This window comes from Syngnathoides biaculeatus, chromosome 14 (genome assembly GCF_019802595.1).
Source record: "Syngnathoides biaculeatus isolate LvHL_M chromosome 14, ASM1980259v1, whole genome shotgun sequence".
Classification (NCBI taxonomy): Eukaryota; Metazoa; Chordata; class Actinopteri; order Syngnathiformes; family Syngnathidae; genus Syngnathoides; species Syngnathoides biaculeatus.
The window spans coordinates 24,566,189-24,587,773 of record NC_084653.1 but is presented as its reverse complement, the minus strand read 5'-3'; the positions used below and the strand labels follow the sequence as shown (position 1 = coordinate 24,587,773).

General features: G+C 44.8%; 1 protein-coding gene across 1 annotated transcript in view; it reads right to left on the bottom strand.

The window, feature by feature from the left end:
- The window catches only part of myo16 (myosin XVI), an 85,880-nt gene extending 67,150 nt beyond the window's left edge, over positions 1–18,730 (bottom strand). The window contains 7 exon segments of the mRNA XM_061842358.1: positions 166–291; positions 368–456; positions 459–491; positions 2,377–2,485; positions 9,295–9,438; positions 10,654–10,724; positions 18,478–18,730. Of these exon segments, the coding sequence (XP_061698342.1) occupies positions 166–291; positions 368–456; positions 459–491; positions 2,377–2,485; positions 9,295–9,438; positions 10,654–10,724; positions 18,478–18,718 (813 nt within the window). The 5' untranslated portion in view covers positions 18,719–18,730.
- Positions 18,731–21,585: the final 2,855 nt, after the last annotated feature.

Genomic DNA, 21,585 nt, shown 5'->3' with positions numbered 1-21,585 from the left:
GGGCGTTTATCAGAAAGTGTGCAGAGTGTCTCCGGGCCAGTTCACCACAAGAACGAACGGTCCATCAATACTTCCCTCGATACACCAGTGACATCGGATCGATGGACCTCGCAGGGTAAATAATCTCTTGTGAGAGAGCCAGATATCATTTTTTTCCCTTTTTACCTGTCCATATTTAGCAGCCAGGTGGAGAGGCGTCCAAAAGTTGTGGGCCACGGGATGAGGATCGGCCCCGTTGTCTAACAGCGCAGCCGCCACGTCCCGATAGCCGCTGGCGCACGCGATGTGAAGCTATGGAAACACGGACGGGGTTTCACGGGATGGCTCCAAAATCAAGCGGAAGACCGGAATCACGAAGGAGACTCACCAAGGTGACCCCGTCGTCATTGGGCTGATCGAGGTCCGCCCCTGCAGCTACCAGCTGCCCGACGTCAGATAGCATCGTGTTGGGCCTTGGGTCCTCACGGTGTGCATCGAAGCCACGTCCACGCCTGTCAGAAAAAAATCAATTACGTCTTGACAAGAAAACGCACACGAAAGATAACAGATTGAATCTTCATATTCTCCCAAAAAAAAAAAAAACAATAACAATGGACTCGACTAAAATTGTTGCGGTAGCAAAGACCGATTGACAATCAGTGAGTATTGTTTTGACTTTGCCAAATAGAGTCTGGATAGAGATAACTGGTAGGTTTGTCAGAATCAGAATCAGAATCATAATTAGAATCAGCATTATTAGCCGAGTATGTAACAACACACAAGGAATTTGTCTCCGGCAATTCTGAGAAAAAAAAATTGCCGCAACACACTTTATTTTCTGTGGTATTAAAGTGATTAAAGTTGGAGGAAGGATAAAGCCATATTGGTTTCATAAATGTATTTATTATATTTTCTTTAAATGAAAAGCCCATTATGCCAGAATAATACTACAATTTTTTTTCCCTGTAAGAATAATAATTATTCCACTATAATGTTCTTTCACTTACACTATATCTAAAGTTAATTTTGCAACTTTTTCTTTGTTTTCCAGAAGCTACTAGTAAAATGCTAATAACTCCAAACTGATATTATCTATTGATCTATACCCCTCCCAAACTGATTACTGTGTATAACTTGATTTACAAGTAAGTACACACCATAAAAGTACTGCACATGGCCACCCCCCCCCCTCCCCAACGAATGTGGGAAAAGGCAACGAGGCAAAGTTTCCATAGCAACGTCGGCCCAGCACGCCATGTGTTGGATAGCGGTTGCGGCTGCGGTGGCGGTGGGGGTACGAGGAGGGAGGAGGGGGGGGCGAAGACTGCGGGGGGGATGTGAACACTTCAGGGTCTGCCTCACAAAAGCAGAGTGAAGTAGCCATAAATGACTGTAAATGGCCGTGACTCATTGCAGAAACGCAGCGTTTTGGGCTCTTAGCTCGTGAAGGGTTTGCGGTCTCGTGGACCTTCACGGTAGGACTACCGAGGATCGTTACATGCTAACCGCATTTAGCGCTGAGGGCAAACGTACTACAAAACAAAAGAGAACGACTGCATTAAAAGTCTTTAAATGCTATACAACGCTGTTTCTCGATGCTAATCGCTGTTCCCCATGAAGTGCAATGTCTGTCTCCTTTTTGAATTTATTTAATCATGTGTAGACTTTGGGCCAATACACAATTTACTCTTTAGAAACATTTGTGCTCAAGGGCCATACTTTTTTTTTTTTAAAGCAAACCGATGGCCCCGGTTATTCATGCATGGCAGAAAAAAAATGTGGATGCAAAACCACATTTTATTTTTAAAAAATTCATTCAGATTGCAATTTTATTTTATCCAAAATCTATGAACTAATTGCTGTTTATTGAGCAATTTTTTTATTTTATCCTTTACAAATATTTGTTTTATTTTTTTTTAGATAAATTAAACACAAACAAAATGAATAAATATATTTTACCAAACTAATTCAAGGAGAAAAAATACAAAATTAAAATTATGCAATGAATCCTTGGCCTAATAGCATAAATGTTTTTTAAATTTACGGCCAAAGTTTTCACATTATATTGATATTTATTTAAAAAATAATAATGTGATTGCCAAGTTTTTTTTTCTTACATTTGTTTAGTTTTTCAGACATCCAAGTCAAGATAATACCAAAAAGTGTATTTTTTTTTAAAAAAGCATTCCACCATGATAAACCATAATTATGCTAACTAGCATAAGGAAATATTACAGGACTCTTGATAGTGATAACAGCTGGTGGACCATATGTGGCCCATATGCCATACTTTGCCCACCACCCCCTCTCGAATCTCAAATGTTCCAACATGTTCGTGTCAAAATTGGCAAAAATTTGCTAAGATAACGTATAAATAAAAGCAGAAGGCGTCTTTACCGTGTTCCTCCAGGTGTTTTTGCAGAAAATAGCGGCTCTCCGTTCCCTCGGACGCGTAGTCCAGAGGAAGCTTTCCGTCGACATCCTGCAGGAGAACGTTCACCCCGGCCTTCCGAGGAATGAGAGACCACATGCAAAAAAATTTTGCGGCTAATATCTGCCAGGATAGTAGTTTACGTGAAATTACAGTGGAATATTTCAAGTTGAACAAATTCAATTAGCGCTTCAAATATATACGTGGATATTTGTCCTTGTTGTTGACAAAAAAGTTGACAAACAGCTGCGCATTGCTCGGTAAAATGTGTCGTTTTCCAGTCATTCGGCATTTTTGATGCGCCAACAAGTGCGGTCAACAGGAAATACAAAAGATCAATAATCAATAACAAAAACAAAACAGTAAGATGCTGGCGAAGTCGTATATTTAATCAGCATTGTGTTATCTCCTGTAATCGCGACTTGTGTGAATAATACTTTAACAACAACAAAAGTTACTAACTGCAGTTTTTAGTTTAGTTCCCAGTCTTTTATTGTTTTTAGTATTAAAGGCCGTCAACGTTTTTTTCCCTTCTCAATTAAGCATTTACGACACAGTATACCTTCACATTACGGTTTTATGATTCGTCATCTAAGACTGTGTTTTACTGTTAGTCCGTCTTAGATTTAAGTGTTGCACTTATTTTAGTACTTCGAAAAAGTTATGTGGACATAACAGTTTAACCTATTTTTCGTTCTATTTTTTCCTAAAGGAAAAATGATAGAACAAAAAAAAACAAATCCAGATAAAACACGGTGTCCTCGAAGAGATTTTCAACAATATCTTCATTTCTGCCTGCAATCACACTTCTAAGGATCTCATTAAAAATAAAGATTGAGGTTCCGTGTTAGGTTCAGGCAGGGTGGGAAGACGAATGTGCTTTTGTGTTTACTCGACAGGGATCCCGCTGGAGCGGTTTTCTAGCGGGTCTTCTCCTCGGGCGCCGTGAAAGACGCTCTATGTGGTCATGTTATAGATTTCTTTCTCTTTGGTTGTATTCATTAACTGTTAAAAAAGCGTGCTGTGACATGCACGCGTGAAGCAAAATGTGCTCACGCTGAAGCAGTAAACGTAAATATGCATTGTCAGACGCGAGCAGGTGAATCGTCGGTTTGAATGGACCGTCAAAGACAAGCGGAGGCAATTATCTTCACTGGACCAGGTCTGATAACGGGGGATGATGGAAGTGGCGGAGGTCCCAAAGTGAAGACCCTCATTAGACCAACGCGGCTAATAGAATTCTAACGACCCGGCGGCAAAGAGATTTACGAGCGTGTCCACCGAGGAAAAGGCCCGAAAAATCCCCTCGAAGCAAGAGTCCGAACTGATTCATGCATCATGCGCCTTGTCGAAAAATAAAATGATATCATGCATTTCCAGACAAACAGTTTTTGTCACAAGACCCCCCGCAGATATCGCTGATAAAGAAAGTTTAACGACATCATTTCATCATCAGACCGCCGTGACAACGCTCGCCAAGCTGTGGCAGCCATTTTGGCTCACTTATGAGCGGAACAAAAGCGATTAAGGAACATTATCGAGGGGAAAAAGTCTCCAAGCGCTACCACGCTCCTAATTTCTTATATTATGCAATAAAAGCTGACAATATGTCCTTTAGATTTGTGCTCGCCCCCCCCAACAAACACCAGTCACCCTCCTCATAAAGCTGACTGCTCCTCTCGCCTCCCTTTTGTGCCCCTTTGAGCGTTCGTGGCACTCGGTGGGCTGTAAAGCAAAACCCACAGCATTCGCCTCCGGGCCCAGTATGAGTCCAAGTCGGACTGGATGGCGCATTCGCTTGACACAAGAGATCCAGTGTGTACCCTCCGTGCCCGTCGGCCAACGGGTACGTAAACTTTCACTTTTATATTGGGTGATAAAAGCCGTGACAGTAAACAACACAGCAAGGTACAAACAAGATGAATGCAGAACATGCTATGCGGGATTTTGTGAACATTTTTAAATTAAGGCCAAAATAAGGATCAATATTTATGTATTGCTATAATAAAAAGATTGATTGCACAGTACACATACTAATGATAGATGTTAATTGATTCCACTACTAAGGAGTGCAAACAGCTTTTATCCATCCATCCATCCATCCATTTTCTTTGCGGCTTATCCTCACAAGGGTTTTGGGGAGTGCTGGAGCCTATCCCAGCTGTCAACAGGCAGGAGGCGGGGTACACCCTGAACTGGTTGCCACTCGCAGGGCACATGGAGACAAACACTCGCAATCATAATCACACCTACGGGCAATTTAGAGCGTCCAATTAATGTTGCATGTTTTTGGGATGTGGGAGGAAACCAGAGTGCCCGGAGGAAACCCACGCAGGCACGGGGGGAGAACATGCAAACTCCACACAGGCGGGTCCGGGATTGAACCCGGGACCTCAGAACTGTGAGGCCAACGCTTTACCAGCTGATCCAGTGTGCCGCCGGAACCATCTTTTAATTTAAGAAAATGTTTGCAGATTTCCAGATTAGTCCTGCAAACGCACATCCATTCCAAATCAAGCCTTAATTCATAATAACGAGGCAAACTTCCTTGATTTGAAGCTTAAATCAATAAATAAATGAATAGTGTGGATAATAATAATGGTTATTATTACTATTATTATGTAACTACAATGATAGCCTCCATGAACCGCATCTGACAAATGGTTGCTGCAATGTTGGTTTTTGTAAGGGCAAGAGTTTTTTTTTTTTTTAATACAGTTCTTGTATCGGATCTGTTCAGAGAACACAGGTGTACCTGAGTTTGTATTCCAAAAGAGTAAGATGTGGAAAAAAAAAAAATGCAAACGCCTCAACTCTCGAGAGAGTTCGAGCGCCCCCACAGAGGTAACCGCGACGCTTTCATCACGGCACAAAGCTCCGCGGCAGCGGGCGGCGCAGATGGCGGCAGGGGAATCGTGACAAGTGGCCCGGCGGACGCTGAGGCGTCGCTCGTTTGTCTGAGCTCAGATGATAAGCCACGACGGATATAAACGAGTTGGCGGCGCACTCGCTCTTGCTCACCGCCGCGATATAAGGAACAGCGCGGCCTCGCTGGGTCAGGAGACGGACGTCACGCTTCCGTCTATTGGTTATTTATTTGGACAGCTGTTCTGTTAAGAGTTAGCACTTTCGTTCGGTAATGAAGATTGTTATGAACCGTGACCGCCACAAACTCAATCTAAACAGCAAGAGACACAGGATGAGGCTTTATATTCATACAAAATATTGTCAAAATCTTAAATCTCTCGACGGAGTAGTTTCTTTTCACCATCGTATATCTCCTTAATGTGTCCCGCACAGGGATAATAATTAGACAAGTCTAATCCGGCATCTTGGAAATGAAGTGCTGCCTCCGTCGGTGAAAATAATTACTCGCAACTGTCTATTTGGGGAATCGTGCACAGTGCACAGTTTGCACTGGGGGCAGAACGAGTATCCAACCCCCTAGCGCTGCGCTCATCGTCATGGCAACAAAAGTCGAACCCAGCATTAACGTATAAGACCGTCAAGTTAATTTCAGCCTTAACAGCTGTAGTCCTGGACCCGTGCGTCGCAGATATGTTATTAAGACCTAAGAGAACTGCTTTGAATTGGGGCGAAAAATGCACGTCTTCTTAATGTAACACATTATTCACAAAAAATTATGAGTTGAGGAAGAAAGAATACAAATGTGAGAGTCCCATAAGTGTCGTCCAAAGAGATTTTCCATGGATTAGCAAGAAGACAGCTAGCAGAGCAAAACCGGCGGACAAACCCGACTGAATTGCGTGACATTTTTTTCCACGTAGTTCTCTTTGCCGTGTATGTCATGCATTCTATATATTACATTTGCGATATATCGCACAGCACATTGAATTCAATTACGAAGTAGCACGGCTTTCATCAGGCTGAAGCGCTAACGAGGCTGACGTCATGTGACTCACCAATCCAAACCTGCGGAATCCACTGATTACGTCACTGAACAAAAAACTCAGCAAACGAGCGAAGGGGTTGTGTTACATAATTAACCCCAAGCATACCGCCCACCACGCGGCTGCGAGGCGTTATCAGCGGGCAGACGCACGAAGCCGAGCTCGGAGCCGCCGGCGGCTCGCTCTTAACCGCAAACTTCAAAAGACCGGCAAATGCAGACGTTCCAAATTCATCCGTCACAAGCGGGGGAAAGTGGGTCAATTCCACAACTCCCCACCGGTGGGTTTTATTTTTTTTGGAGTGGGGTGGAGGAGGATGGAGATAAGAAATAACATTTGAGAAGAGAAGACGTCTCCTTGTGGATCACGCGATAGCTCGGCAACATCTTGTCAAGGTTTGAAAGGGGGAAGCGCAAATCAGAAATCGGGCTGTGCTAATCCATGCTTTCTCTGAACTTTCAGTTCTTCACCCGAACCAGAGCAGGAGCAACGAATAGAAGGGGGGATATTCTTGGGAATCACTTGAGATGAGCGTGTTAACAAGCGTTTTGGAGAACGGCGAGGGGGAAAATGGAAAAATCTGTTCATCGGCAGAAGTCACAGCGCTTCAACGTAGCAAGCGACGCTGAAGGAAGGACGGGGAGGAGCAAAGAAGGAGAGACAAAGAAGAAGACACAATCGGCAATTTCGTCCACTGGCAATTAAAGATAAGGTTGCTAATCGGGCTCGTCGAGTGAGGCCACGTGGCGGCTTCTTATTAAAACGCGAACCCGTCATATTTGGAGGGAAGCGGCGCCGATAAGGCAGCAGCAGCTGCTTGATTGCGGTGCAAAAACAAACGGGCAGATGAGAAAGGATATTGCATCTGCATCGCAAATCTAGTTACGATGAGGCCATTTTTACACATTTAGATAAGAGGGGTCTCGGATTACCCTTTCACAAAGCGTCCTCGTTGCAGAGATGACATTTTGGGGAGGGGGAAACAAATTCACCGATGGGTTTGAACGATAATGAAGGATGATGAAGGTCGTTCGTCGTCGCCAAAGGATCCTAACGTAACTTTCAGGACTACTGAAGTAACCAAGTACCGTATATCCCCCACTATAAGGCGCACCTAAAAGCCTTTAATTTTCTCAAAAGCCGACGGTGCGCCTTATAATCCAGTGCGCCTTATATATGGATAAATATTGAGTCTTTGGTGCAACTCCATCTAATGGATGCGAACGTAACCCCAGCCTCTACTGTTGCATCTATTCTATGCGCCTTATAATGCGGTGCGCCTTATATATGAAAAAATGTCTTAAAATAGGTCATTTGTCGAAGGTGCGCCTTATAATCCGGTGCGCCTTATAGTGCGGAAAATATGGTACTAGGTTTTGGATCAGAATCAGACTGAATCAGAGTATCCCTTACGGTCCAATGATGGCCATTGTGTGACGTCCGCCCCCACGCTATGCGTCATCTCTTCAGCTGTGCTCAAAAACCGGTGGAGCGCCAAGGCCGATGTGGCTAACTGTCTGGACTTGGATACTGAATATTGACCGTGGTACTTGGCTACAACAACAACAAGTGATGAATATCGTGAGCACCAAGTACATAAAACGAAATATTTGGCTGTTGCCGTTGAAGCGGATGCTAATTTCTTACGCTGATCCGTTCCAACATGTTTGAGTCTTGAAAATACATCTGCTTAAAATCTCCAGTGGCTGGAATAAAGCGGGCGCCGACGGATTCGCCACAATGAGCGTTTCACCCTTCGGATGGCAGCTTTTCAAAGGCACCCGAGCAACGGAAGAACCTCGACATCGCCACGTGCAGTCAATCAACGCGGTCGAGCCGGAGCGGAATTTAGCTCCTTCAGCCTGATGACAAGCCTCTGCGGGTCTAATCAGCGCCGAATGACGGAGCTGAATGTCTTATTCGCCCTCCGGTGCAGATGGTCCTAATCAGCAGCTCCCGTCAACACGGAGCTAAAACCTTCGCGATTGAACTCGTGTCACTCTGACGGCAAACTCATGCGCGGGTAGAGGGCGGATATTAAGCATCGGTAGTACGATATCACATTATTTGTCAAGTAAAATGAGAATTGAAAACAAAATAAAAACGACTTATGAAGAGGGGCGGCAACGATGGATCAGCTGGTAATGCATTGGCCTCACAGTTCTGAGGACCCGGTTTGGATCCCGATCCCCGCCTGTGTGGAGTTTGCATGTTCTTCCCGTGCTTGCGTGGTTTTCCTCCGGGTTTCCATCCCAAAAACATGCAACATTTACTGGACACTCTAAATTGCCTCTAGGTGTGATTGTGAGTGGCGATTGGCTGGCAACCACTTCAGGGTTTACCCCGCCTCCTGCCCATTGACAGCTGGGATAGGTTCCAGGACTCCCCGCGACCCTCGTGAGGATAAGCGGAAAACAAAATGGATGGATGGATGTTATGGAGAGATGGCAAGAACTGGGGCATCGTAACCTCTCACCCCATAAATCTAAATATTGTTAGTATGTTAGTTGAAATTATATCTTTGGAAAGCTCAAGATTATAGATCGGCAAATCATTTACAAAATAAAAAAAGCTGACCAATGGTGTATTTTAGGGAAAACAGGGAACTAACCAAATTTGGATTTTCTACAGGAACGATGTGAGCTCAGCGCTGCTTTACACGATCTAGTCTGCGAATTTACCCTGTCCGGTCTCATGAACAACATTTCCAAGTGTTTATTACAGTAGTTATAGAATACTACGATTTGAGGAAACACGGTGTCCTGAGTTGATGAGCATGGTTTGTCACATGCTCACCCAAAACCTCAAATCCCTTGAGAACACAGGATGCTTCCAAACACAGCAGAACACAAAAATTTTAGCGTTCGAGTTTGGACCGGCTGTGCTTGCCCATGCATGTCGTTACCGTGCGAGTGTCTGCTGACGATTACGCGAGATTTGTTTGGCCTGGCATGCGCGTGGCGGGTCTCTCACCAGAAGCAAAAGCAGCACCACGTCGGCGTGGTCACACGCGCATGCTACATGCAGCGCCGTCCAGAGGTCTTCGTCCTGCAGGTCGGCGTCCAGGCCTCGCTCCATCAGCAACTCCGCCGCCAGCACGTTGTCGTGGCGAGCGCACTGCGAAATGTTGGCAGGATATCGTTCGGACGCGCACAACAAAAAGGAGTTCTCGATTCGTGTGTGTGCTCGTCGCGCGTTTGACTACACACCGACGCAATATCGACAAAATTCTCGGGACAAGCAGTTTAGCTATTTATATAGCTGTTGTGTTGCTGGAACGATTTCTACCGCCGCCGGTTTCGGAATTCATCTGCCACGGCGACCTAACTACAGCAGGACCTTGAATCAAAACTTGAAGTTTTTCCACGGTGAAGCTCTTCATTTTCATTTTTTTGTTTTAATCAAGAACAATCATAGCGTATTATATGTAATGAATGTAAACAAAATGATTTTTCCGAGTGTCAATGGACAGGTTTTCGATTACGCCATCTTGTGTGTCATAGAGGTCAGACAACAAAGGTGATGGGTGAAGTGTGAAGTTTTTTTTTCTATTGTTAATTCAGCCGATCGGTCTGAAGGTGGTGGTGACATCATTGGAAACCTCGCCATACTGTAGTATTTGTGCTTTGGATGTGTGTCTTGAAGGGCTGTGGCGCACTGAGCGACACCAGAAGCTGGTTTGGCGAGTTAGCTCAGAGGTGACGGCATGACCGTACCCGAGAAATTATAAAATAACCATTCGCCATTACCATTAAAATGTGGCTCCAAAACCAAAAGCCACCCGTCAGGAAAGGAATCCACAAGAGCTGTCGTTGTCCTCCATTGCTGTTTCTAAGTGTATTTCGATCGTAGAGATGCATTTTTGCAGTTTACTGCAGCATTTCCAGAACAACGGAAGAGTTAAAGCTGCAAACGCCAACCGGAAGCGCACACTTCTGTCATTTTATTTTTTATTTTTTACCTTCCATTAGTTAAGGGGGGGCTGTCCCAATACTTTTGCCCATATACTTGATGTCATCCCATATTCGTTTCCTTGGACTGAACTCACGAGATGTCATGTTTGTCCTCTTTCCCGTATATTTGTGACTAAACAAAGGTGTTGAGCATGGTGTTAATCATGCACACACACACACACACACAAAAATGCTCTTCACACAACCAAAACTTTGATTTTTGATGAGTTTCTGGGTTAAACTCAAAGCAGCCGACGTGGTTGCATGCCAGACAAACTCCAGTCAAGTTAAACGCGGGTCATCATCATCATCATCATCATCATCATCATGACCGTATACGTGTCAAATATGCGGTGCATTATTTGTGTGTGTCGCCTACCAAGTGTAGCAACGACCCCCCAGAGGAAATGGGGGTGTTGGGGTCAGCTCCTTCCTTCAACAGACGCAGAACTGCAACACAAGAGCAATGCCAGTGATTTGCGGACATGTACGTGAAACACATATCGTGCGTTACAACAAATACTGTAGAAAGAAACCTGGTATCAGGGTGATACGTACTACAAATACTAAACAGTTGATGGATACCAAGTACCCATCCGTCCTTTTTCTATCGCGCTTGTCCTTATTCAGGTCAGATGAGATGAAACCTCTCCCGGCTGACTTTGGGTTAGAGACGTGGTAGTCGATTGCAGGTCACACACAGACCAAAAATAAAAATGTCCAAGTGCACATTCACGCCTGTGGGCAATTTCGTCTTTGGCGAATTTAACATGCGTGTTTTTGAAATGAGAAGGACGCCAGTGTGCCCGGCGAGACGGTCTGAGCGCTCCCCGTGCTGAAAAGTCCCCGCGTGATTAACGCTCATGCGTCTATATTTTGTAAACTTCCGGCCAGTCTGAAACATCCCCATCCGTGCTTCAACGTGTGCCATTCGGCAACTTGTCGCCGAGTGTCCATGTCCGCTATGGACGACTCGGAAAGACGAACACACCGAACGTACATATGTGTGTATGTCTTTTTATCAACTTTTGTTTTAAGATTAGGTTAGGGTTAGGGTTAGGGTTAGGATATAACGTATGCTAGCTACCTCTATTGAGAAGAAGGGGAACTATAAGACCGGGGGGTTTCCCGCTAAGCGTCTGCTACGTACCCGGAGTTCCTCCGTTAGTAACACATGCGCATTCATCACAAGGAGACTTTTCAGCATGGGGGAGTGCTCAGCTCGTCACACCGGAGAACAACCACGCAAGTGTGAGGATGGAAGTGCAACTCCCACAAAGGAACCTCAGAATTGCAGGGCAGACGTGCTAATTCACTCACTGAGCTGTCAGATTCGGACTAAACCCGTGGTTGTTGTTTCCGACAGCATTTACAAATTCTATATAGCGCTCGCTCTATCTCAGCTGACTTTGGGCAAGAGGAGCATCAAAGTCACACCTTCAACGATTTAGGGTTTTCCTTGAACCCGTGCATTGGAAACGAGAGAAGCGACACAAGCGCGGGAGAACACAGGGCTCCAATCCGGGGCCTCTCGACTTTGAGGTAAATGTGCTAACGACGACGACCACGCGGCAGCCCGGAAGCACAAAATTGTCCATAAATGACTTGGTGAGGAGAACAATTAATATGAAGGGTGGACAAAGGGGTCCACAAATAATTTACTGAATATCTCAAAAGATAATTGAATCATTTAAGAGTAAAATATTAATAAACAAAGTCCACCGTGCAGTGAGGAAAAGACATTTTCCTCATTTGTCTAATGGCCTCTGGAGTGTAATATCGTTGAGTTGAAATTGAACATTGAAGTCAATCACGGCAATTATCCTTCATCTCTTCCAAATACGATAAAGCCTCGAGACTCCGACTCCCCCCGTCTGAGGCCCCTCTAAGATTTTAGTAGTTACCGGGGAATAGATAATGCTCTGGCTTTCCTGCATAATCGAGGAGATGCTCATTAGCCGACGGCAACTTTCGAGCGGACGAGACACGAGCAGGAGAATAGTCAACATTTTAAGGCCTTATGTAACCCCGTCGTAATAACACAAATACCCCGGCTTCACTTCGCCCGTGAGCCCGCGAAGATGCCGTCTGGCGTTCACGGCGCGTATTGAGTGTCCGAAGAGAGGTTAATGGTAACGAGCTGCACGGTGACCTGGAGGCGGTGAATAAATAATGCACGTCTGCCTGGGAAAAACAATCAATAGGATCTTGAAATTGGATTGTTTAGGGAACGAAAAAGCCGATTGCATGTTTATTGATTTGGTCCGGCCTTGAACTTTGTTTTCACCCTCGTCCTGTTTTGTATCCATGCATACTAAAAGGAACACCAAAGCAGAGGTCATTCTTTATTTGTTTGTGGATTAAACGTAACACTACTGCTGAGTGCTGCTATCAATTTTCCACTACCTTGGACATTGGAATACGATTCATCGAAATGTATCGAATGCGTCTTTATCATAACAAGCACCAAAACAAAAAAAAAAACATTTTGGAGACTTGCATGAGTTGCTGCCATTTGCGGTTGCGATCAGGTGCCAATCAATCGAGACCTGGCCGCACGCTTTAAGGTAGAAAAAAAACTGCCAAGTACATCAACAGATGTCCTTCGCATTTCTCTGCATAAATGCAAAATATTAGTTTCCAGCGGAAATATGCTCGGGGCTTCTCGTTTTACCACTACTGACTGAAATTTGACATTTTGGGGTTACGAATGGTGTGCATCATTTCATTTATGGACTAAAGGCTTTATTGATATAAATATTCACCGTAATGATGACTTTACTACTGCATTGATGGAAAAAATGACGACGACGTTCTGAAGTAAGAACCAGCTCAGGTTGCATCGCTGCCGTGGGTGAGCACACAGCCCCCAATCCCCCCACCCCCCAACTGTTCGCGCTATGACGTGTTCCGCTCATGGCCGCCATAATGGTGTTCGAAAGCTATTCTCAAGCTTGGTCTTTTTTGTTGTTGTTGTTGTTTCTTTCTCAATTTCTTTTAACAACATCTAATTACGATTTTTATCCAGATTAATTGGTCGGACATTTAATCGCAATTTGCATCGAAATTGGTGCGGTATCGCGGCATCCCGTTTGGTAGAGTTTCTAAACGAAGTAAGTTACCCTACAATACTGTATTATGTACTCTTCGATGTCTTGCCAGCATACCCATAAGGTTTTGGCAAAAACTATATTACACTATCATATTTGGGGTTTTATTTTAGAGGTGAATGCTTTGAGGTCCGATCGTTCGAAGCCTTCCGACCTCGGATGCAAACGGATGACTTAAAATCCTTCCATGAGAACAATAAGCAGCATGGAGTATTTCAAAAGATGGATTTTTATCATTCCGCGTAGCTGTTATACGTTTGATCGCATGTTCCCTTAGGCTACGTGTTCTGACAACTACATTTGACTTGACGCGCACTCCTTATCGGCAGGACGATGAGGAACTCCGCAGCGAGAGTGCGCGACTTTACGCTACGTCGTATGTACGCTGTATGTACGGATACGTTTCCATAGGAACCAGTCAGGGACAACGGGAGGGCGAAATTTGAGGGCAGGAGAACACTCCAAAAAAATAAAAAATAAAAAGCTACAGGAGAAATCATAATTTGAGGGAATGTAAAGGTACAGTATTGGCAGTCCATAGGGGGCGCTCGGGTGCCGCCCCACCTCTCAGCGGTGTCACCTTCAAGAAAACAAAGATGAAATAATTTGACTGAAATTAAATGATTATTACGCAATATATGTCTATTTTTAGCAGAGAGGGGATAACATGCAGAGAATGCTGCTGTCTCATTTTGTGACAGTTTTTAATACAAGAGCGTGTTGGCCTTCGAGTGGGGCTCCAAGCGCTTGACCTCATTTCGGTCGTTTGTAACTGTGGGGAACTTTGCCAGCTTCCATTGGGTGGATGGCACAAAACACCGAGCGGAAATTACTGCCCAGAATCTTGACTGTGTGCCAGCTGTACTAACCACTAGTCCGTGAGTTTCTAGCGACGTACAGTATCGGCAACCTAATCTCAGTCCCGACCCGTGACCAGAACCTGGCTGCGTCACCTAAATAGTCCAAAGCCGTTGCTTCCTTTTGCAGTCATCAACGACAACTTCAACCCAAAATGAAAGAAATTTGTCGTGCACGTTGAATATATAAATAACATTTTGGGGCCCTTTAAAGCGGAAAAATGAAATAAATGGTCCGTAGGGTAACATCAGATATTCTCCTTTATGAGGGTTTGAGCGATCGTAAGCGGCGCACTGCATCAAAGCGCATCAAAGTGAAGAAAAACTTAACAGTATGCAATAGTCTCCATGTCATGAACAGACAGAATATTCTCACCACATAAAAGCACGATTTGAAGCGACTCTAAATTTTTGAGTATTCATCAGAAGGCTGCTTCCAAGTGACAGCGGCGCTCTTTTCTCGCTTTTTGTTTGTTATTTTGCATTGATGTACAGATATTGTTTTGCTTTACTGTATTTGGACCGGTTCATCAGCTGATATTTTCTCTTTATTGACTCCATTAAGATTATGGACTCAGATTCCTGTGCAGTTTTCAAGATCAGCTTCTTTCGTGTGGAGACATCGACTTGCGAACCGCTGCGCCAGCACCACTATCTTGTGTGCGTCCAACGTGACTTACGTATTTACTTCCGTCCATCAGCCAATACAAAATTGTGTCTCTTCATCTCATCTTCATATTGAAGTGAAAAATCCACCCGATGAATGAAATTTATTTGGAGTCCTGTTCACAATGTACATATGTGATCTAAGGTGGTTCAATACATTTCATTTCTTAAATTGTTTTTATTTCCAGCTTAGTGTTGTTTTTTTTTTTTTTAACTTCATCTTTAGACATGTCCACAAGCTTAAATCCGTCCATCCATCCATCCATTTTCTACCACTTTTCCAGGTCGGGTCGCGGGGGAAGTAGCTTCAGCAGGGATACCCAGACTTCCCTTTCCCCAGCCACTTCTTCCATCTCTTCCGGAGGGATCCCGAGACGTTCCCAAGCCAGCCGAGAGACGTAGTCTCTCCAGCGTGTCCTGGGTCGCCCTCGGGGCCTCTTTCCAATGGGACTTGCCCAGAACACCTCACCAGGGAGGCGTTCAGGGGGTATCTGAATCAGATGCCCCAGCCACCTCATCTGGCTCCTCTCAATGTGGAGGAGCAGTGGCTCGACACTGAGCCCCTCCCGGATGACTGAGCTTCTCACCCTATCTGGACACCTTGGGGAGGAAACTCATTTCAGCCACTTGTATCCGGGATCTCGTAAGCTTACGGCCATGCTACCCTGAGAACGCCCGATCTCGTCAGATCTCGGAAGCTAAGCGGGTTTGGCCCTGAAATGCAGAGGGGTTGCGTCAGGAAGGGCATCCGGTGTAAAAAAAAAAAACTGCGCGAAACAAATGTGCGTTCATCTGAGATGACACGCTGTGGCGACCCCCTTACGGGACAAGCCGAAAAGAAGAAGAAATATCCGGGATCTTGTTCTTTCGGTCACGACCCACAGCTCATGCCCATAGGTGAGAGCAGGAACGTAGATCTTACGTAGACTTAGCTCCCTCTTTACCACAACGGACCTCCGGGTCGGGGACGAGATCCTGCCCCAACTGGAGGAGTTCAAGTATCTTGGGTTGAATACATTTATAATCTCAAGCGATCACTTTGCACGAAGACAAGCTCCTCGCATCGCTGGAAAACAGGAAGTCTACAGTTCTACATCACATCGCTGAGGTTGACTTTCTAATGAAGCAATTCAGTTCGTCATGCATCATTAATCAGCCACAAATGCAAATCCCCTTAATTACTCTTTTAGGCTCGTCTAGCACAATAACTGCGAGCCACTCGTTCTTTGCACATTTCCTCTTATCTTAAAAACAGGCAAAAGATCCAGAAACATTCACAGATTACTCTTGGGGACGGCGCGAGCCCGAGGCGCCGGGCGTCCTATCACTGCGTGCCGAAGCGGGACAATAAAATGACTATGTGGGTAAAAACGCCTTAAATACTATGGAGGAATGCTAAAGAAGGCTTCTCAGGATGTTGTAAAACGGGATATACGAGTATACGATGTTGCCCAGGTTTGCCTCAGTGGTGGACTAACAAATCACAGAGGAAGTAGCTCAAGATCATGAGGCTTTCAAGCTTATCTGATGACGCTAAACGCTTCCCCCGTGTTGGTACTTTCGATAATTTACAGGTCAGGAGAGCAAATCACATAAAGCAATCCCTTGGTTCAGCGATTGAAGACGGCATTCAATTCAGGCAATCCACAGATATATTTTTAAGAGGGATCATCATTGTGCTTGATGTTGCCGTTGCTCACAATGAACGAGTTTACTGCTTGCTTTAGTTTTTGCCGTTGAGGGATTTTCACGTTTATTCCAGAAGAAGAAGAAGAAAAATGGCCACGGCGAAGATTAATGCACGCCTGAAGTTGCAGGAATGGCAGAATTCTGAATGCGACGACACAGCATCAGGCGACGGGACCCGGCAGCCCCGGCAGCTGCCGCGCCGCCGAGCCCCCGGCGGCGAGGCAGTGATGATTAACACGGTGACCTCGTGACCGATCGCTTCCACTTCTCTGATTAGCCGAAGAGCCTCTGTAGGAACCCGCAGGTTTGCCGCCCTATAGAAAACGGTTGAAGTTCAGTATGTATTTAGTACTCGTACACGGGGCGGCTGTCCTCTAACATTCCATAGGTTGTTATTTTTTTTTCCATTTCAAGTTTATGAAGTAAGTCTACTGGCTGGCCTGCATTTATGGTTTTATTTGTCTTTACTGGAGGAGAGCGCTGTTTCCGTATTATACACAGTGAGCAAAACCGACCAAGGGCAAACTTAATTAAGGTTCCGCCTGAGGGAAATTCTCCCTCTTCCACCCTGTTGTCAGTAAACTTGATGAACAATGACAAAGTATTTTTTCATTTTTCTCCCAAGGTCGAGACCAGGCCATGTCGAACGTTAATATGGCTCCTGTTAGTTTTAGTTATGATGATGACCTGACGTCCGCACACACGAACAGTATAACGGTAAAGATGTATGGTTTTAAATAGGGTGAAACGGTGGGACAACTGGCCTCACAGTTCTGAAGACCGGGGTTCAAATCCCTGCCATGCCTGTGTGCTGTTTGTTTGTTCTCCCCGTGCCTGCGTTGGTTTTCTCCGACCACTCGGGTTTTCTCCTCCCGCATCCCAAAAACATCCATTCATTGGAGACTTTAAATTGCCCCGAGGTGTGATTGTGAGTGCGACTGTTGTCTGTCTCTTTGTGCCGTGCGATTCGCTAGCAACCGGTTTAGGGTGTACCCCACCTCCTGCCCGATGATAGCTGGGATGGATTCCAGCAGGCTCAGAAAATTGATGGATAGATGGATTTAAATAATCTACCCATCTAGAGAAAAAACATGTACTGTAGAGTTCAGACGATGCAGCCGCAACCTTTTTTCTTTTTTACTCCATCTTGAACTCCCCTGCCTTAAACAAACGACGAGGCTTATCTGTGGATTTTCCCCATCTCGGGAGTGAGACTTTTCTCCTTTATTCTTCGCTTCTCTTTAATTCTCCTAAATCGCATTCACGGTTCATGAATTTGAAATGCGGTAAGTGAATGGTTTCTTTTTTTCCTCTCGAGTATTCAGATCTGCTCTTCGAGATGATACATTGACGTAACCCATCAGAAGAGTATTTCCACTCGCGTGTGTAACTTTTGGGTTCAACACGAAATGCAAAGGGTTGCTGTCTCCAGCTGGTTGCTATCACGGCAGAAACACGAAGGCTGCAGATGGAAAACAAAAGCAATCCCGTGCATTCTTTCGCTATTCACCGCGGAAACGATTACAACTCTTGTCGTTTAGCTTCGCCCTTTGTTTAGTTTGCCGACTGCATGAGTCAGGCTAAGGCGTACGCACCACAGCGGGTGTGTGTGTAATACGTGGGGCATTTATTTAGTGGTTGAGGCTTGCATATTGGTATGTTCGATAGACTGGTTCTTCCGTAAATGGTACGGTTCCCTCCAATGAGTTGATTTCTCTGGCAGCGTCTGGCACAGGCGTCGACACTACAACTGTATTGTTGTCATTGAAACGGCGCCAAGATGTGGCATCTGTTCACAGAGCGATAGCAGCCGGGTGTTTTGAAGCATGTTGTAAAGCAGCGTTTTCCCCTGTACACACAGTAATCTCGCCCCATTCGCACCTTCTTTGTCATCGTGGCGGAAGATGGCGTCCTGCAGGACCTCGGCCAGGCTGAAGCGGACTTGCTGCGCCCTGCGTTGGCTCGGCGGCAGCCCTCGCGCCTTGACTCCGCCCTGCTGCCGCTGCTGGACGCCCTTCTCCCGCTCGTAGTACGCCTTTATTTGGTCGCACCGCATCCTTTTGACCAGTCGCTGGCGCTGGCCGACGGGCAGAGACTCCAGCAGACACTGGTCGATCTCCATGTTCTGGCGAAAGGCGTTACATAGCTGGAAACAGCCTGGTGAGCGGAGGAAAACAGAACATATTGGCCCCCCGGTTGCAACAATGAAGAGTAAATCGGTATACAACATTTGACTTTGGGGTATACTTCAAAACACTTTGGCAGATCCCAAGCTAATAAGAGAACGCACCCGACATGAAACCCAGTTGCTTCTGTTTAGCCCTCGGGCGGCTCTAGAAGCAGGATGGTGCTTGTCGTCTCGCTTATCCTATCGGCGATTCCCCTACTTTGTCAGTGTCTCGGTAGACTTTAGCCAAACAGCGTTACAATAACAAACAGCAGCTTATTGCTTAAAAGTGCGCAGGGGGAACCGCAAAACTGAAGCTGGCAACTTTTAGAGACGGACATCGTAAAGCTATAAAGCGCTGACGACGTACAGGGAAGCTGTCAATGATGGGGTCAGGTTCCAAATAAAACTAGGACAGGTGATTTGACCCCCAAAACAGCAAAACAGAGAACTAAAACCTTAATGTAACCATTGAAGAATTTAACTCAGCATTTCAGGTCAGAATTCAGAGGCTCTTTTCAGAGTGCTAAGGATTTCACAGTTTTTGGCCTCATCCGGGTCAAAGGACAAACGAGACATCACAGACCGACTCTGTGACTCGGCTACCTCTGGATCTAGTCATTTATCTCTCGATCATGCCTTAATTCTCAGCACTTGCCGAACATTTGCCTCCAAAGTTCAGTTTTGAAGTGTCTGGGTCTCAATATCTCAACTCTTTCTGTTATATGCCCCCCATCGTTCCAATACAATCACATAAAAGAATTGTTCCTCGTACGTTTCTTATGTATTAAACGCATTCCCATTCAGGCTCGGCCAATTCTTCACACAATCGCAGCGACGTTGTGGAGCCGACGCAAATAATCACGGCTCATCGTCGGAGTTTGGGACAGCGTTTCATCATGTTTGCATCAAACCGTTAGGAGGCAAATAAAGTCCTTGTGCTTTCATTTTACTTTTTCCTCTCCTTATTTCATTCAAGCACGTGGCACTTACATCCCACTTTGTCACACACAATTCAGAAAACTGCTGTACTGGTCTGGCAGGTAAAAACAGTCATTTGTGTTCACATCCCAAACAAAAGTGGGAGTCCGGCTCATTTTAAAGCTGTTTATTCCGCTTGCTTTCTACCTCAACTTTGTTTTCTTTGAGTACCTCAACTGAAAGATTGAGCAAACACGCAACAAACAAACAAACCACAAACCAACTGCCTTCTCCAATAAAATGTCACTCTGTCTTCTTCAGGTCCTCGGCGGGCGACTACATTGCCACTTTGTTTTCGCCAGCGCTCCTTTTTAATTTCGCCTCTTTCCGAAGAGCCGCCTCGCTGATGCCGTCGGGGTTGAGTGTTGAGACATTAGAATTCCATTAGAGTGGGCGGAGTGAATGTTGGAACTGGTTGACTTGCGCCATAGAATCAATGTGCCAAATGTGTTTTCATCAAGATTCATTGAACGCTACCCAGGAAGGAAAAAAAAAAGACAAGCCACTCCAGAAATGTGGAAAATGCTACAGTACATTTTGCTCAACTCATTCATTTTTCCAAGTAAGCCTACAAATAGCCCGTTTTCGGCTGATTATGCATGAACGTATTGTGCAGCGAACACGGTGTTATCATCACGTACTCGGACTCCATTTGTATCGAGATCCTCGTCAAATCTCCCGAGAACTGACTTGATATTTAGATTGACAAAAAACCACAACACAGGAAAAAAAAAAAATAAAAATCAGCAGCTCCAATCTCCCATCCAGAAGAAAAAAAAACATACAGCTCCATTTTCTGTCAACTAAGAACAGACGACGCACTTATTCATCCCTTTTTATGCCCAGCGGTGCCAACCTACAAAAATTCACTTCCAGAACAACTTGTTCAAATTTGTCTGAATTTCCATATTTTCTCAGTTTTGTCAAGAACATCCCCATGTGACAGACATAATCATCATTTTTAACCAATTATGGTTTCAATATTTATCATGTTGATGTTTTTATTCCATCAACCTCGCAATGATGTACGAACTTGCAGCCTGAATCAAAGTACGTAAGTGTATGCGATTTCGACATTCCGCCATCAGAAATATATTTTAAAATTACTCAATTAAAATTCAGCACTCTATTTTGAAAAACAAAAAACATTGAGTTATGATATAACAGTTTTGGTCTCTAATGTGTGCAATGTACTTGGAAGAAGTGCATGTAAGAACAAGAAATGTAGCTATATTTTCTCTTGCATTCTATTTATAATATTACATTTCCTTTATGCACAATCTCTGATGAAACCATGCAAATTTCCCCACTGTTAGATGTTTTTTTTTTTTTTATTCTGAAGTGATATGTGCAGTGAAGTACTAATTTATTTCTACTTCAGGTGCGGCGTCCTGTGTGGAGGTGTATTATTTTATCTCTAAACACGTACGACTTGGCCCCTTATTTTGTTAAAAAAGGTTAGACGGCAAGTGCATATTTACAAAATCACTTCTTTCCATCGTTTGTAATTGCGTGTAACGATAGCTTAGCAATTTGCAGAGCTGTGACATCGCCTTCACCCGTCCCCTGCTCGTCCTCCCTTCGTGACACTTGTAAAAAGCGCCGCTTATGCATGGAGACGAAGGGGTCGGGGGTTAATAAAATGGAGTGCACCAAGCAACTGTTCAATGTAGACGTGCTGATAATATCAGACCGGAAGAAAATCCGTACGATTTGGTAACCTTTGACTGCCGCTTCTTCATTAAGGTCACGGATGAGCTGGAGCCTTTTCTGAGACCAGGTTCTCAAAGAGATCAGAATCAGAATCAGCTTTATTGGCCAAGTGTGTGAAAACACACAAG